The sequence below is a fragment of the Dipteris shenzhenensis genome, chromosome 24, assembly GCF_047967505.1.
Source record: "Dipteris shenzhenensis isolate YYH24624 ecotype China chromosome 24, Dip_SZ_1.0, whole genome shotgun sequence".
In the NCBI taxonomy this organism is placed as follows: domain Eukaryota; kingdom Viridiplantae; phylum Streptophyta; class Polypodiopsida; order Gleicheniales; family Dipteridaceae; genus Dipteris; species Dipteris shenzhenensis.
The window spans coordinates 31,975,148-31,993,275 of NC_141619.1; the positions used below are offsets into that span (position 1 = coordinate 31,975,148).

General features: G+C 43.6%; 1 protein-coding gene across 4 annotated transcripts in view; it reads right to left on the reverse strand.

Annotated features, from left to right (window-relative positions):
* The window catches only part of LOC147886493 (mannosyl-oligosaccharide glucosidase GCS1-like), a 161,609-nt gene that overhangs the window by 63,684 nt on the left and 79,797 nt on the right, over positions 1 to 18,128 (reverse strand). For all 4 annotated transcript variants that reach the window (XR_015543283.1, XR_015543284.1, XR_015543282.1 and 1 more), the window contains exons 12-13: positions 433 to 540; positions 226 to 299 (exon numbers count right to left, since the gene is read on the reverse strand). Coding sequence is in view for 1 of the 4 variants with exons in the window: in XM_087395129.1 (XP_087251255.1) it covers positions 226 to 299; positions 433 to 540 (182 nt within the window). In the remaining 3 variants the exon portion in view is untranslated. The remainder of the gene's footprint in view (positions 1 to 225; positions 300 to 432; positions 541 to 18,128) is intronic.

Sequence of the window (18,128 nt, forward strand, 5' to 3'; positions counted from 1 at the left end):
AGACGGGGATAAAATACACAAAACAGTACACTGCAAAATCATCTATAACAAAATGTAAACTTTTCTTGTATGCATGCCACTTCATTTTGTCTACTACAACATATCCTGACTACAACAAGCTAGCATGAAATTTTTCATATTGCAGAACCAAGTGGCTCTTATATTATGATAGCCTAGAACTGGTAGCAAAATTGAAACTGAACAAAAGCTGGTGATGAGAGCAACCTTGAAGAACTAAGAACAAGCTCGGCGGGTTTGCATTGCTCGTATGTTGCAGAACAAACTCATTAGGAACCTTGCTGGAGTACAAACAAAGGCATTAGCTGAATGCAAAAATTTGTTTGAAAAAACATGTGCTGATAGTATGTGCATTTGTTGTGTTACGATCAGCATGAAGACAACATGCTCTAGCAACAGTTCAGTAAAGCTGACCTGCGAGCCTCATCTCCAAGTATCTGCTCACGTGGAATCCACCCATCAATATTCATTAGGTCCAGCCAATGACCAATAATGTCCATGCTAATATTCCTGTCCCATCGTCTGCAAACAGAAAGGCGGATCAAACATGCTTGAGAAGATAATATTTCAAGTAAGAATGCCTTAAATTGTATGTTTCTTTATTTTCTTAATTCAGAACTTACCGTTAGTGGTTTATGTTGCTCACTACAGTACTTGTGTGCAAAGCTCCTGTTTCAGGGCAGTGTATCAACTTGATCGTATTTTGGCTTTCTTAAGAGTTTTGGCCATTTCAGTGTCAGTGGATGCCTTTCTAGGTATACTAAGACATCATTTACCTTATCCCCAAAGGGAGTGATATATCTCTTCAGCTGAGCATTGGTCACCCATCAATCACAACATCATTCCCCCAAACATCAAGACAATTTCTTCCATATTTGATTTATCTGATGGTGTAATTGAGAGCTCTATAGTTCAGTCATCACCATTGTGTTTCCTTAATTATAATTTATTGAGATTGACAATGTAATTCCTTCTACCTCCATATTAGTGTGTGCTGGAAACATGTCATCTCACACACCTTACATGGTGTTGTGCGGTAATATGGCATGCCTTGGGCCTTACACTGGAGTTGTAACTCTGCTTTTCAGACATGGAATTAACTCAAATTCGAACCTTGCTTAATCATAAACGTGAGCATGGCATGGGGGGGAAATCAAAGTTCCCTATTATGCATTATGGTTTCAATTATAATTCGCAAGTCTTAGATTTTTATCTTTCCTAAAGGACAAGTGCTGTGAGCCTCTAAATTGCCTTTGTTATTGTTAAGGTTGGGCTGCCAGTTGTACCATCAACCCAATCCAAGAAGAAGAAGAAGAAAAAGATGAAGGATATATAATCGTCCTCCAGGGGCCAAAAAAGACCCATGGGACCTGAAAAATAGCAAGTACAAAACTCAGAAAATAGATAGATAGACTCCTCCCATATTGGGAGGGGAAGAGATGATTATGTGGCATCGTACGTCTCAAGGTAGTCTCTGCATAAGCAAAGCAAAGCCATGCAATAGTTGTTAGATACAGAATACACAGATGCTGTAAGACCTATTTAATTTTCCTCCTGGTATTGATGTTATTGGTCATACTAAATAGATGCCAAAAAGACCTGGAGAACAGCAAAGAGTAAGAGGAATCAGCAAAGAAAATATTACATATGTCTACAAAGCTGCTTGCCATTCCGTGAAGAATCGAGGGAGTCGTGATTCTCTGTGTTTGAAGGAAATATTCCTCGAGATAAAACAACTTGACCAATTCAAACATCTCAAAGGAAATCCCCGCATCATGCAAGAAAATTTAGCAAGAAACTGGATGACATGGTAGCATCATCAAGGAAATGTACAAAAGAGATGGGATAAAAAGACAGATCTAGAAAGACTATGGCAACGATGGTGAAATGGGCAGGGAAGAGGACAACAAAAGTACATATATATGTACCTCTGTAAGACTAGAATATATCCAATCTCTGCTATATTGTTTTTATTATGGAATCGGTTTCTTCTATTTAGTCAAGATTATGGACTTGTATTTTTGCCACTGCAAAGTAATACGGGTATCTTTTTTGGATATTGAGAAAAACACAGTTGGACCTTATATGACCTGTGGATCTATTAATTGCAAAGATTGGTCTTTTCAGATAGCTACAGAGCAATCAGTTCATATGATTCTAGAGTGGCAAGGGGTGGATATCAGACTATCTCACCATTGTCTACAAGTTTTGCATCATTCTCAGAAAGCAAAGAAAAGCAACAACGTTTATCAAATGCTTTTATGGTGTTTTCCATCTCTAAGATTGTCTAAGGTCAGACAGTCCCACCATTCTACAAGTTTAGCATCATTCTCAGAAAGGAAAGAAAAGCAACAAGGTTTATCGCATGCTTTTAGGGTGTTTTCCATCTCTAAGATTGTCTAAGGTCAGCTTGACATTGGACAAAGTGGATTCAGATATGTTATGGGTACTTTGGTCACAAAAAGCAAAGAGAGTGCTTCTGTGTGAAAGCAAGCTGTTTTTGAAGATCCAATGTGAGAAAACGTTTTATTAAGTCGATTTGGAAAGACCACCAGAGACGATGTCATGGACAAAAGGCTAAGTATCTCTTTCATATTTATAAAGTTTGCTTTATGTTATTTGAAGTCCTAACCCTTGTATGGTAATGCAAGGAGAAACATGGATTGTTTTCTTGAGTTTGTTTCAAGAAGACACTATTCATGAATCAGAAGCTTAAGGAGCATGATAGAATCAAGAATTAGTTATATGGCATTATATATTGATCATTGGACAAGTGTTCTATGATTCTATGGCTTCCTTTCTTTGGAGCTTGATAATTGGAGAAGGATTTGGAGCTTTAATGATTGTTCATACGGTTGATATGGACAAGCAAAAAGAAGAACTTTCAGCTAAAGAAGTCGAAGGGAAACACATAACCGTTGAAGTTTATTCCAGAATCAATTCCCTAAGGAAGATAATAGGGCAAAAGTAGAGTATGTTCCTTTTGGAAGCACTCATGGGTTTCCACCACCAACATAATGGCAAGAGGTGGAGCTTGTGTAAGCCATAAAAGAAGCAATCAACTCCACAAGGAAAAGAGGGGCAAGAAAGAAAGGCATGGATATGCCAAGAAAGAGGGGCATGAATTTGCCAAGAAAGAATAGACACTGTACCACAAAGAAGAAAGAGCTTAACGTTACCAACAGGTACTTTGTCAAGCTCAAGAACTACGTGCACTAGATGTCAAGTAGGTGGAAGAGGAGTTTTCCTTAGAGTACCCACAAGAACCTTTTCAATTGAGGACAACTGATTAGAAGTCGAGGAGATGTCACGAAATCAAAGACTGACTCCGGTTAACTAGACAAAGTTATCTTTTTCCTTTGTGCTGCATTGGTTAAGTTACATTGTGGAGATGCCCACAAGGGACTAGGATTAGTCCAAGAACTAGAATTTTTGCCCTTGCGTTAAGGGAAAAAGCAGAAAAAGCAGATCCCACAAAGAGAAATGCAGATATGGAGTGCCCAATTTTGGGAAGAAAGCACCTGGCAAGGGGGCAAGTAGCTTAAAAGAGAACCCACACGGCTGAACACAAGGAAATCACCTTTTTCAGAAGAAAGCTATTGCGTTCTAGAGAAAAACCTATTTTTGGCAAGAAAAGCAGGCCCAGCTTTTAGAAAGCGGATGCTTTCCAATTGGTTGGCGCAGTCTATTAAACAAGGGCCTTTAGGCTCTCAGTTGTATAGAGAAAAGTTCTATTAGCTTCATGCTCCACCGTGAGCCAGTTCTAAGTAGTTTTCTATTGCAATAAAGACCTTCGGGGGGGGGGGGGGGTCCAGCCCTTTTTTCTGGGCCCTAGTATGGTGTCTTGTTCTCTTTCTCCCTCTCTCCCTCTATTGTGAATCACGTTCTAGTTCCATCATTGAGTTTTGATTGCTGAGTTGAGTTTCCATCCAATCTTAAATTCATTCTTGAAGTGTAAGTGCTCAGATTTTTCTTCGAATTAAATATTGAAGCTACGTTTTGGTTCAAGAAAGATTTCAGAGACAGAGTAGGCAGTTGGAGGGGATAGTGCCACAAGACACAGAGAAAGAAAAAAAAGAAACCAACAAAGTTTATTGAAAATCTTCAAAAGATTGACTAATACAACGAGCTAAAGGGGTGAGCCTCTAAACAGGCATCAACACCCATGACGAATTTTAAAAAGAGACATCATAATGAGACCAATTTACAGAGACAGTGTTGAGGACTTGGGTATCTCATATGCATGATGGGCATCTTTCTCCGTCACACTTAGCTGCAACCCTCTCTGGTATTAGCGTCTTTTATCTTTCAGTTGCTCGTATCAAGAGGGGTGAGATCCTCAGCCATGAGATAGATATCCGTCAGAAGTTGACCGCCCTCAAGAGGAAGAAGCAGAAGAGGCCTACAGATGATTTGATTAAAGAGCGCCTTGCTGCAAGGGCCCAGCAACAGTCACTTTTAGATCAAAGAGCAGAGTATGCCTTTCATGCCAAAGAGTCGTTTTTTGCACTCAAACAGGAGGTAAGGTCAACAAGCAGTTCTTCTCTACTCTTGGCCCCAGACATAGTAGGGAGACCGTCTCACAGCTTGTTGAGTCAGGCGGAGTTCTTCAAACACATCTGGATGCCATCTTGTAGGTTGCCACCGATTTCTATGCCTCCCTTCTTACAGCAGATCCTGATACTCAGGCCACAGATGATGCTAGAGTGATTATTTGGCAATACTTACCTAGGTTGGTGTGACTGGGGATATGACTGTCTCACTCGATGCACCCTTCACCAACTTAGAGTTCAGGACTGCTCTCTCTGCCCTTCACAAGGGCAAGTGTCTTGGTTCAAATGGACATACCCCCTTATTTCTTATTACTTTTTGGGATCAGATTGGGGATCACATTACTTCAGCCCTGCAAGGTGTTTGGGACTCGGGTGAGATGCCAAACTCACTTACGAAGGACCTCATTCATTTGATTCCGAAAGGGGGTTGCAGGAATTTAGTGTCTCACTCAAGACCGATTACTTTGACGAGTACTTTGTATAAAATCTTAGGTAAAGCTATCAGCCTTCGTATGCAGCCCTTTCTTCCAGATCAGCCCACAGCCAGGTTCTTATTGGTGGAGTCAGGGGGGACACGTTTAAGATTACCAGATCAGTCCACCAGGGATGCCCTTAAGCCCCCTTTCTGTTCTTATTTGTGGCTGAAGATATGAGCTATTACATTAGAGCTCAAGATGATATTGTAGGGCTCAGGCTTCCTTTGAGGCACAAGGATGAGCTCTTAGACAGTGAGTTGGCAGATGATACGGCTGTTTTTTTGGATACCACTCCACAGACACTGACTTCATTCACGATGGCATTGGATTTGTTTTGCATTGCAGCAGGTGCACAAATTAATTAGAAAAAATCCAATGGCTTTTGGATCAGTGATAAGGACACTCCGGACTAGGGGAATGACATAGGGTTTACTTGGATTCACAGGGGTGTTTCCGTCAAATATCTGGGATGCCAAATTGGGGTCGGCATCTCTCCAGCACAGCAGTTTGCTCCCGTGTTGGAGAGTGTCAAGAGGAAACTCATGTTTTGGAGTTTTGCCACACTTGATCTTGCATCCAGAGTTATGGTTGTGAACCACGTATTATTGGCTACTGCCTAGTTCATTTGCTATTGCTGGTGCAAGTCTAGGTTGTATCGCTCAGCTCATGAGACCCATCAGGAACTTCCTTCGGAGCGGTTTAGATGGCACCTCAGATGTTGTAGCCAAGGTGTCTTGGGAGAACCTCATTCTCCCCACAACAGGAGGAGGTCTCAATATTATTGACCCAAACTTGCAAGGTATGGCCTTGCTCTACAAGTTCGTAGTACGTGGATTGATGCCTGGACAGGAGCCCTGGAAAAATTTCTTCTCACACAACATTCATTCTTGTACTCTATCTCATGGGGGAGATTAGATGGATCTTTACTTCAACCCATCTCAAATATGAAGATACGGTGCGAAGAAGGAGAGAGTGCAGGTACGTAACGAGTCGATTGCTGAGTAGTCACGTCAAAACTTGGATAAAAGATAACACACAAGTACAAAGTACTTGTACCTAGACCTAGGACTAAGTGTCCTAGGTTTCACATAGGACTAAGTGTCCTATGTGGCCTAAAAAGGCACTAACACTATAAGTGCTTACACTTATGCCTACAAGACACATACCATGGCCTATAGGGCATCACTAGAACCACCAGAAGATGGCCTACAAACCCCCCTCCATGGGATGGGCTGAAGTACTCTAGAAACGTCTCAGAATACCTGGTAGTTTCTGGTCATGGTGGCACATGTTCATCCAAAAGGATATAGCCACCTATGAATGTACAAGGAATGTCAGATCATGTAACAAAGGGAACCAAGTGTAAAGCCTGTCGGAAGACTTCGAACTTGGGACGAGAAAGTGCCTTTGTAAACATATCTGCGATGTTGTCCTCTGTGGGAAGATAGGACAACTCTATGTCTCCTGCTAACAACCGCTCCCAAACATAATGATAGTGAACTTCAATATGCTTGGTACGCGCATGAAACACTAGGTTACGCGCAATGGCCAAAGCACTCTGGCTGTCAGTGTAGACAATAGTGGAGGATGTCTGGCAAATACCAAGATCTGTAAGTAACTGTTGAAGCCAAACACACTCTACTGTAGCGGTGAAAGCTGCCTTGTACTCAGCCTCACAACTAGACGTGGCAACTATCGGTTGCTTCTTGCTGAGCCAAGAAATACATGAATTGCCAAGCAAAAAACAATTGCCAGTATGTGACACTCTGGTGTCAGAACATCCTGCCCAGCCACTATCCGTGTAAGCATGCATGGTAAGTGAACCCTGATCACCATAGAAGAGGGCTAAATCCTGAGTGCCTCTGAGATATCTGAAGACTCTCTTCACTGCCTGCCAATGCTGTGAACTGGGCATGTGCATGAATCTGCTGAGCTGAGATACTGCATACTGCAAGTCAGGTCTGATGTGACATAAATAAATAAGGCATCCAACAGCCTGCTGATAAAGAGTGATATCACATGGTGGGCTCCCATCATGAGCTGAGAATTTGAAGCCAGGGTCCACTGGAGTAGAGATTGGCTTGCAATCCTCAAACTGAAAACGATCAAGGATCTGTCCAATATACTTGGACTGAGACATCATGATACCCCCCTCAACATGAGCAAACTGAATGCCCAAATACTGAACATGGGACGGCTCCATTATTATTTGGGCATTCAGTTTGCTCATGTTGAGGGGGGTATCATGATGTCTCAGTCCAAGTATATTGGACAGCTCCTTGATCGTTTTCATGAGCTGAGAATTTGAAGCCAGGGTCCACTGGAGTAGAGATTGGCTTGCAATCCTCAAACTGAAAACGATCAAGGAGCTGTCCAATATACTTGGACTGAGACATCATGATACCCCCCTCAACATGAGCAAACTGAATGCCCAAATAATAATGGAGCCGTCCCATGTCTGACATGTCAAAAATCTGCTGCAAATCAGCCTTGAAAGCCGTGATAAGCATGTCATCCACATATAAAATCAGCACTAAAAAATCAGATCCACTCCCACAGACATAAAGAGTGGGTTCTGTGGGACTATTCTGAAAACCAAGGAATAGTAAGTGTGCATGAATTTTGGCATACCATGCCCTGGGTGCCTGCTTCAAACCATAAAGGGCTTTTCTAAGCCGGCATACCTTATTTTCAGAATTAACAACCTCAAAGCCAGGAGGTTGTGTGACATAGACTTCTTCCTGCAGATTCCCATGAAGAAAAGCGGTCTTGATGTCAAGTTGGTGCACTTGCCAATGATGATGGGCTGCAATGGCAATGACACATCGAATGGTAGTAATCCTGGATGTGGGAGCAAATGTCTCCTCAAAGTCAATGCCTTGTTGTTGGGCATACCCTTTTGCAACAAGACGGGCTTTGTATCGATCTATGCTGCCATCAGATTTTCTTTTTAATTTGTAGACCCACCGCGTTCCAATGGCATGTTTGCCAGGTGGGAGATCTACTGATTCGCATGTGTCATTTTTGGCAATAGATTGTAACTCAACTTTCATTGCATCCATCCACTCTTTGCTGTCAAAAGCATCTTTATGGCACAAAGGCTCTTCATTGCAAGCTATAGCAAGGAGTGCAAACTCAAGAAGGTGACCATGCTGTCTATTCCCTGATCTTGTCCGGGAAGCAAAAGGCTGATCTTGTTTGCTGTCCCTCAATGTATCAAGAAGCCATCTGGGAACTTGCCTTTGCTGTCTATTGACAGCTCTTTCTTCAATGACTGCATCATGAGTAATGGGATCATTTTGTGCCGGAAGAGAAACCTGCAAATCAGCATGAGGTTGTGGCTGATTATTGCTTAGTGGAGGGCCTGCAGGAGGCTCATGTTGCTGCTCAAAATCCTCCTCTGATGAAGGCAGAGGTAACCAAGATTCAAAGGCATCAAACATGTCAACATCTGGCTTTGCTTTGCAGTCCACAAGAGGAGAAGCTGAATGTTCAGCACAGATCACATCTCTACTGACAATAATCTTCCCAGTATTTGGTTGATATAACCGATACCCTCTGCTCTCCTGGCTGTAACCAATGAATATGCATTTGATTGCCTTGTCATCAAGCTTATGTCTCAGCTGAGATGGTACATGAACATATGCAAGAAACCCAAAAACTTTCATGTGTGAAAGTGAAGGCTTCCTGCCTTTCCATGCTTCATAAGGTGTAATAGTCTTTAATGCCCGTGTAGGTGAGGAGTGTAAGGAGTAGTGCATGAGTGAATAATGCCCCCTCCCTTGTAAATTGGCTTGATCCAGTTCTCTTGCCAATCGGTTGGGAAACTATACACGAATGCTTGGTTTAGTGCCATTACTATGTGCCTTTGCGTGTGTTCATTGGACCACTTAATGAGTTCTGCTGTGAGGTGTATAGTGTCTGCTGCCTTCCCATTTGCCATTTTCTTTAGGCCATCTTGCACATCTTCCAATGAGAAAATACCTTGAGTATTACCACTGAGAGACATGCTCGCCATGAGCCGAGCCTTGGGATGCATGTAGAGTTGTTGAACATACTCAAGCATCTCTATTTCTGTAAAATCTCCCATGATGTCATTTGGCCTTTGTTTAACTCCTTTCCATGCTCTTCTAGGGTTCTTGACAAAATCAATTGCATTTGACCATTCCTTTTTCTCAATATAAACACGCCTCTTTTTACGTGTGAGAGCATGGAACTGCTTCTCGGCTGCTCTTCTTTCATCTCCCATTGGAATCCCCTTTAGTGCACTCCTAACTGCCTTGCATTCAGCATCAAACCAGTCATTACATGGCAGCCCTTTCTTACGCTCTTTACTGTTCTTTTTGCACCCTAAAACTGTCTTAGCTGTGGTGAGAATGGCATCCTTCAATTGTGCCCAGCCAAATTTCTGTTTTCTCAGCAGACATGCTTCTAAACTTTCAGCATATTCCACCTTTTTTGCCTCGTTCACCTGATAGCCACACTCAGCTGCTTTATGCTCCTCCAAAGTTGCCTTGGCCAGCAATATATTAAGCTCTACATAGAGTGGTATGTGATCCGAATCAAGAGATTTCGGGCCAAGTGAGAAATTGTGTATAAGATTGCAAGCTTCCAGATGAATCAATGCATAGTCAATTACACTAGCCCCCCCACTGGCAGGGAAACAAGTAGGGGAATTAGATTTTGGGAAAAGGGCTGTGCCATTTACCACCAACATGTGCATACCATTCATCAAATGCTCCAATGCTGTACCATGTGCATTCACCACTTTATCCTTCGAGCATCTACACCAGCTGGGGTCAATGTCTATCTCATGCTCCTTTATGTATTCTTGCTGTGTGGGATATTGAAATTGTGAGTCTCCTATGCGTGCATTTAGGTCCCCAATAAGCATAACATTTCCTTGTTTGCTGAACATAGCAATATCTAAGCATAGGTCCCCAAATGGCTGGGATGGGTCAATCTCATGCCTCTGGTAGAAGGGGGATTCTCTATGAGGAATGTAGCATCCTGCAATATACAATGGCAAAGGGCTTCCTTTTACCATAACCCATATGTAGCGCTTATGGATGTCATCTTTGACCATAGAGATCTTGTTGTGTATATGGTCTTTGTATATGCATGCTACCCCTCCCTGCCCTCGTAGGCCTGATTGCTTTTGCCAGACAGAGTGCACCAAATAGCCATCCATTTTAGGAATCCTACGTATATCCCTTTCCCAAGTCTCTGCAAGAAAGATAATGTCTGCATCATGTAACACTTCATTCAGACCAGCTCCTTTATGCCAAGGAAAGCCTCTACAATTCCAAAACATGACTTTCAGCTTCTTCTGGGTCCCATAGGTCTCGCGTTCCTATTGAGCTTGTTCAGCTCCTTGCTCTCTTTTTTTGACTCAGGTCTCATACATACGTCTCCTTTCTTCTTGTTGCATAGGGGTGCGGTCTTCTGTCACGTAGAAAGGTGTTCTTTAAATAAATCCTGCTGCTGTCCAGGATGATTTCTCTCTTACGTGTGTCAAGCATTGTGCAAACAATTGCCCGATGACTTGAATTTTCATCCCTCTTTCTTCCTACCCGGTGTGCCCCAAAGACCACAACCTCTTGCATGGCAAAGTGCTCAGCAAAAAAGTCTTCTATGTCCTTTGCAAGTGAGAGAGGTGTTTCTTTTTCTTTTTCAGATAGACCCCGTAGGACAATATTTTGTGACCTTTTTTCTCTCTCTTTGTACTCATTGGCATCTATCCCTTCTTCTATTTTTTTTCCCTTTTCTATGTGCGCATTTGTCTGAGCATGCCCATTTACTACCTTACTTGCCCATGTCCCCGAGGTGCCCATATCTTGCTTGCAATCTAATTGAGGCTGTTGCGTCATATTTGCCCTCATTTTTTCCAAGATCTGTTCCATTTCAGCAACTTTCTCCTCTTGGATAACAGTCTTTTGCTCCAAGCTGGCTATGGAGCTCTCTTGCATGGCCACCCTTTGCTTCAAATCTGCATTTTTGTATTCTAGATGTTGGCATTTCAGTGAAAGCTGATGTATCTCCTGCTGTTGGCGGTCCATTGTGCCTTGCAAAGCTGTCAAAAATCTCCAGATTCCAGTTTCATTAGAGAAAGTGTCTGCTGTGTCACCTTGAACTGACATGAATGGAGCTGTTAGAATGTTCCCTTGTGCAGGAATGAATGGGGCTGCCTGTCCATCTAAAATGATGGTGGGTGGCTCAGAAATTGCTGTCATTTGCAAAGCACTTGTTCTAGTTGGCGTTATATATAGAGAGTTTTTCATACTTCCTCCAGAGCTCTTTGCCAAGGGAGTGAAATGTGCTGATAGACCACTCCTATTGATTCTTTTGTTGAGACTGGTGGAAGCCATGGTTGAGCCTGTGGCGCATCAAGAAACTGGCGATTGACAGCGCCCACACGATAAAAAACAGGTACAACAGGTATGAAAGTACCAGGAGGGATGAGGGGGCGTTAAAAAATCCTGACGGTCAACCATGTTGGGGTTTTACCCCCCTTTCGAAGCTGATGGTGGGCTCAGATTTGCGGCCTGAGTTGAAGAGATGCCTCAAACTTAAATCACGAGTAGCGATCGCCGCGCACGACAGACAATAAGAGGAGCAGGTGTCCCAAACATGGATGTAGATTACTGGCGCAAAAGGATCCCGACGGCCAACCGCGTTGGGATTTTACTCCCCATTCGGAGCTGTTGGTGCAGTCCAAATTGCCATCCGAGTTAAGCTAAGGGTGGGAGGGAGGGACGGGGCTGAGAGGGCGAGCGAGGCATGATGATAGAGAGAGGTGATGGGGTGGGGAAGGAGAGAGGTGATGGGGTGGGGAAGGAGAGAAAGAGAGAGAGAGAGAGAGAGAGAGAGAGAGAGAGAGAGAGAGAGTACACGCCCCTAGGGCCCGTCAAATTGGATCAAGAGTACTATAGGGGTAAAGTAGGGATGCACTCTCTCACCCACATTATTTGGGCTATACATTGATGACATCACGACCTTCATTGACCGTCTAGGGGGTGAGGGATCATCGTTGGCTGATCTGATAGTACAGATATTGTTGTATGCAAATGACATAGTCCTCCTATCTTCCTTAGCAACAAGCTTACAGAGGCATCTAGAGGCCCTAGAGGTGTTTTGCAGAGAGAGAGGACCTGGTAGTCAACCTTGGCAACACCAAGGTTATGATTTTCAAGACCTCAAGAGCAATTCTTCACCGACACTGCTTCACTTATCAAGGGGAGCCAGTGGAGATTGTACAATCATACACTTACCTAGGGGCAATCTTTGCAGGTCTAATCTTCACAATGACTCATGCAGCCAGGGCACGACTTAAACATGGGCAAGGAGCTCTAGCTTGACTAGAGAGACTATGCTTTCAAGCACATTTCCAAGACCCCCCGATGAAGGGATGGCTATTCGACAGATTAGTGAGACCAACGGGCATGTACGCAGCACCCTTCTGGAGGGGCGATCTATCAGCGAGACTGAGTGGTGGCGCTTTAAGAGGTTGCAGGTGACCATGGCTCCAAGATGATTCCGGGCAAGCCCTTGGTCTCCCACTAGATCATACAGGTAGAGTTCCACATGACACCACTCCGAGTTGATGTCCTCTTCCAAACAGTCAATCATCTCCACGCGATCTAGCCCTATCTATAGAGAGATTACGGAGATTGGCACTAGAGTCGTCTATATGACTAGTTGAGACAAGCGTTAGCATGGCCTGGTAAGCATGCATATCCAAATGGTTTCGCAGCCAGGGCATTGGGCATTCAAATGGACCATCTCCCTCCCTTCCAGTACAGCTTAGATGTCCCTAACCATCTGATTCCACAGGATGAGATCAACCATATTATATGGTTGGACCTATTCCAGCTCCATACGTCACGGGCTTGGGGGCGACCAGGAGTTTCCCACCAAGATCTAATTCTACCGTGATCACTTCCTGACATATCGGTAGATGGAGTGATCAATAGACCCCAATACTGAGAGGACAGACGAGTCTCACATGCTTTGAGGATTGCCATCGTACATATGCGTGTCTCGTCCCACCAGTTGAGGATTGAGGAGGTAGAGCTATAGGTACATCCAGAGAGCAACGAATATGTACCTTATGCACCTTGGAGGAAGTGGAGACAGAGGAGCACTTTCTGTGTACTTGCCATGTATACTATGACATCCGAGGACGATATCATTGCCTATTTCAGGAGGGACACGAATTTGTGCCTCTCTCCGGCTCATTCACTTGTTGCGAGACCAGGTTTGTGTTAGTCTCTATCTGATAGAGATGCGACGACACAAAGAGACCTTGTTCTGCCGCATCAGAGAGCAAGAGGAGATAGTGACACATGAGACCGAGCTAGATCAAGCCCAGTGACGTGTTACATATTTTTATATATTTGAGTCTGCCACTGGACATAGCAAAGTTGAGGAGGAGAAAGATGATATGAGGGCTGAGTGCGTCAATGGGATGAGACGACGAGGAGAGACGCAGCCAGAGATGCAGAGGCGGACCAGAGCACATACAATGGAGGTTCAACCCATCACAGCTATATTCACAGAGGAACACCCAATCAGACCATTGCCATGGCTCGTCGGATACAAAGATCACAAAGACCACGCCCCCCACCGTTGAGAGAGTCGACCCGGAAGACATAGATACGAGACATTTTCGCAGCTCATAGGAGAGCTACCCTTGCACCAGGCTATGTACTTTTGACTCTGAGTTTGAGGACTAGTTTTGTTATCTTGCATTTGGATTTTATTGGGTTTAATACTCAGCAAAGGGCCTTAGCAAACCCTTTGCTTCAGCCCATAGTGGGCTTGTATGGGTTATCTTTGTGATTGTACTTTATCTCATAGTCCAGCGAGGCCTCAAGAAGACGAGAATAGAACTTTCTTTCTTTCTTTCACCTCTCCTCATCCCTGGATCCTTCTCATCCCTCTCTCATTCCCTTTTCCCGTCTATCAGCTCTCTCTCTCAACCCTGGCCTGTTCATCCTCTCATCCCTCTCTCAGGCCCCTTTTCACCCCCTTTGCCTCTCAATCCTTTCTCAGCCCTCCATCATTCTCAGCCCCCCTTCTCTTCCCTTCTATACTCTCTCATCCCCTTCGCCCCTTCCCTCTCTCAAGGCTCAGCTCTCTTTCATTCTCAGCCCCTCCCTCTTGAATCTCAGTCCCCCTCTCATCCCCTTTCTCAGCCCCCTCTCATCCCTTTCTACATCTCATCTGAAAATTTTATCTCCCCTTCCCCCTTTTTTCCAACTTTTAAAAATAGACTTTTTATAAGTTTGCACCTTAAAATTTCAGAACTAAAATTCATCCAAAGCACACACCTAAAGCACCTGGAACACTACACAGTGAGCACTCCCATAGTTGGCACTTTCCTTGTCCACGAAGCTGGCAATAGAGGCGGTTCAAAGATGTTCGTAAACACAGGTTTCACTCTCATGGCAAATCTATAAATTGCCTTCTTTCTTACTAGTCTTTGCTAGATGCGTCCACTATATATTTGACCCAAAGGAGGTCCATTGAATCATCAAGGACAATCTATGGCAAGTTTGCATTGATTGGACCATGGCTTACCACCAAAACCACTTGGTATTAGCATAGACTTACTGTAGGATCATTAGCTTCACTTCACCGAGGCTAGTTTCATCTAACCTGGGGACCTGCTGATCCACCTCTCATATGTAGTCCAGATTGCCATTGGCCAACCCCGAGTCTTGTCACATAGGTTGAAAATAGAGGCTGGCTGCATGGTTCCAGCTGAAGATGCAAGACTAGGACATGGAATGGAATGGAAAGGAAAAGCAAGACTAGGAAAGCATAATGGAAATGAAATAATGCAAGAAAGAAATATACAACTAAGCAAAGTACTTGCATGATCAAGAAAGGCATGAGGCTTGATGAAAATGACAATGAAAGTACAATGCCTTTATAGGATAGGCACACAGTGTCAAATGTATATGGGATAAGTCCCATAGTGACACATGGCACTCTAGGATATAAAGTAGTATAGTACTACTCTAGAACACACTAAAAGTCACTCAAATTGACTCCATTTCCTAACACCCCCCCATGGAGGAAAGGTGAGGGACTACTGGAATGGAACCAAGAACAGAACATGACAATGATGGTCATCAAAACTGTGCATGCCGGTCTAGAACTAGACATGGCTCCCACACAATTTCAGAGGCTAGTGAGCATAACATAGACATCTCATTGTTAGAATTATTGCTATAATTTAGCAGTGACAAATGTAATGTAATAAGTAGGTTAGGGACACTTTTCCCTCACTTAGAGGTTTTTCCCCCTAACCACAGTTAGTTCACTAACTACGGTTAGTGAATGATAAGGTTTTGTCACTTAGACAAAACCTATCACTCTATTCAGTTGTACACACTCATCTAATTGCAACTATCGTTTTCAGCTCTCTCACTCTCCTGCTCTTGCTCTCACTTTGCTCTCTCCCCTGGATAGGTTTTGTCTAAGTGACAAAACCTTATCCTTCACTAACCGTAGTTAGTGAACTAACTGTGGTTAGGGGAAAAAACCTCTAAGTGAGGGAAAAGTGCCCCTAACCTACTTATTACATTACATTGGTCACTGCTAAATTATAGCAATAATTCTAACACCCCCTGCAGTGCCAATGTCATGTACAAGGAAATGATCAATCACCAAAAGGAGATAAGTTCAGGGCACTGCGAAATGCCTCAAACTTTTCACGTGGAAGTGCTTTGGTGAAAATGTTTGCAACATTGTCATGTGTTGACACATAGATCATGTTGATCTCTCCTGCATGCAACTTCTCTCTGACATAGTGATAGTGAACCTCAATGTGCTTCGTGCGAGCATGAAACACAGGATTCTTTGCCACTGCAATAGCACTCTGACTATCAGTGAGAATTGGAGAAGGACCCTCCAATGAAAGATGAAGATCAGCAAATAAATGACGCAGCCAAACACATTCAATTGTCGCTGTGAAAGCTGCCCTGTACACAACTTCACATGAAGAGGTAGCCACTGTAGATTGTTTCTTGCTTTGCCCAAAAAGAAACAATTGCCACTTGCGGACTGCCTAGTGTCATAATCTCCAGCCCAATCTGAGTCACTGTAGGCATGCATCTGCAAGTCACCCCCCCTGGGAAACATCAAGCCAAAAGACTTGGTACCTTGCAAATAACGGAAGATGCGTTTTACAGCCTGCCAATGCATAGTCTTTGGGCTGTGCATATATCTGCTCACCTGAGAAACTGCAAACTGAATATCAAGTCGTGTATTGTAGAGATAAATGAGGCATCCAACAGCCTGACTGTAGAGTGTGACATCAAATGATTCACCTGCTTCATGCATTGTAAGCTTCAGCCCCGGCTCCATGGGAGTAGCTATGGGCTTACAATCCTGCATGTTGAATCTGTCCAAGAGTTTTTGCACATACTTGGATTGAGACATACCAATGCCACTTTGCTCTTGAGTGAACTGGATCCCCAAATAAAAGTGTAGCAGCCCCAAATCTGACATGTCAAAAGTGGTCTGCAATTCAGCTTTAAAATCTGCAATATTATCTTCATTTGACCCTGTGAGCAGTAAGTCATCTACATAAAGAATGATGACTAAAATATCCCCCCCATCCTTCTTGATGTAGAGGGTGCTTTTAGTTGGACTGTTGTGCAACCCCTTGCTGGTCAGAAAGGCATGAATCTTTGCATACCATGCACGTGGGGCCTGTTTCAGCCCATACAAAGCTTTATTGAGCTTGCATACCTTAAGTGCATTTCCTGAAATTTCAAAGCCTGGAGGTTGTTTGACATAAACCTCTTCCAACAAGTCTCCATTAAGGAAGGCTGTTTTTATGTCTAACTGATGAGCATTCCATTGAAAATTTGCAGCCATTGCGATAACTGACCGGATGGTGTGCATGTGTCCATATCTGGCATGCCATAACTACGCATTCTGTAGCAGCAGTAGGAGTGGAAACTGCAAGAGCATGTGTTAGTCTTTTCTCATACATGTCAAGCTGAAAAAGACCACGCAACAAAGTGCCAGACAATCTCAAGGCATAGTCAGTGTCATCATTACAGCCAACTGAGAGTCTGAAATGCAAGACAAGAAGGCATAGTCGTGCTCCACAAAGTTGGCTGTAGCTTGCTCATTGTCAGATGCATGAGGAGCTGGATCCGAGACAGCCATGCCGGAGCTGTTTTTCTTTTCTTTTGCAAGCCTTTTCTTGCATTCTCCAATGTAGTGACCTAGCTTTTTGCAGTAATGACATATTCCCTTCTTCTTGGGCTTACCTGCATCACCCTTAGCCTTTTGAGAAGGCTGTCCTGAACCACTGGAAGGCTGATTTGCTGAAGTCTTTGCCTGTCCCTTTACTTTAGGCTTGAATTTTGAGAGCATGGCATGTACAACTGCTCGTGAAGCCATGTTTTTCCTGGTCTGCTCTTCCTGCAGCAGAAGTCCTATCAACTCGTGAAAAGTGAGAGGATTTGCACCCCCCCTCAACGACAAATTCAGCGAGGTATGAAAGCTGAGATAAGACTCAGGAAGAGAATTCAGAGTAGTGGTAATCATCTCTGAATCAAGAATGATCTCATCAATATTCAGCAACTGCTCTCGTAAATCCTGTAGCTTTGTGAGGTGCACTGACATGGAGTCACCTTCTTCCATATGTGTATGAGACAATTCTCTTTTCAAAAAAGACACCCTGGCATCATTCCGAGCTGCATACATGCTCTCCAAAATATCCCATGCTGCCTTTGAGGTCTTACACGACCGGATATGTGGAATGATGAATCTTTTCACTGAAAGAGAAATACACGACAAAGCTAAAGCATCACGTGAATCCCATCTCTTCTGCTCTGGAGTGGTAGGTATAACTGCACTAATAACTTGTGCTGCAGCTGTACCCTATGCACGACCTCTGCCTCCTCCTTGTTGGGGAGGGGTATTAGGTGCCACATTTGCTGGCCAGAACTCATCCCCACTTACATAGTCCCATAAATTACGAGAAATCAGAATATTGCATACCATAAAACTCCAGAGGGAGTAGTTGGTACCATCCAGCTTATCCTCTTGTGAG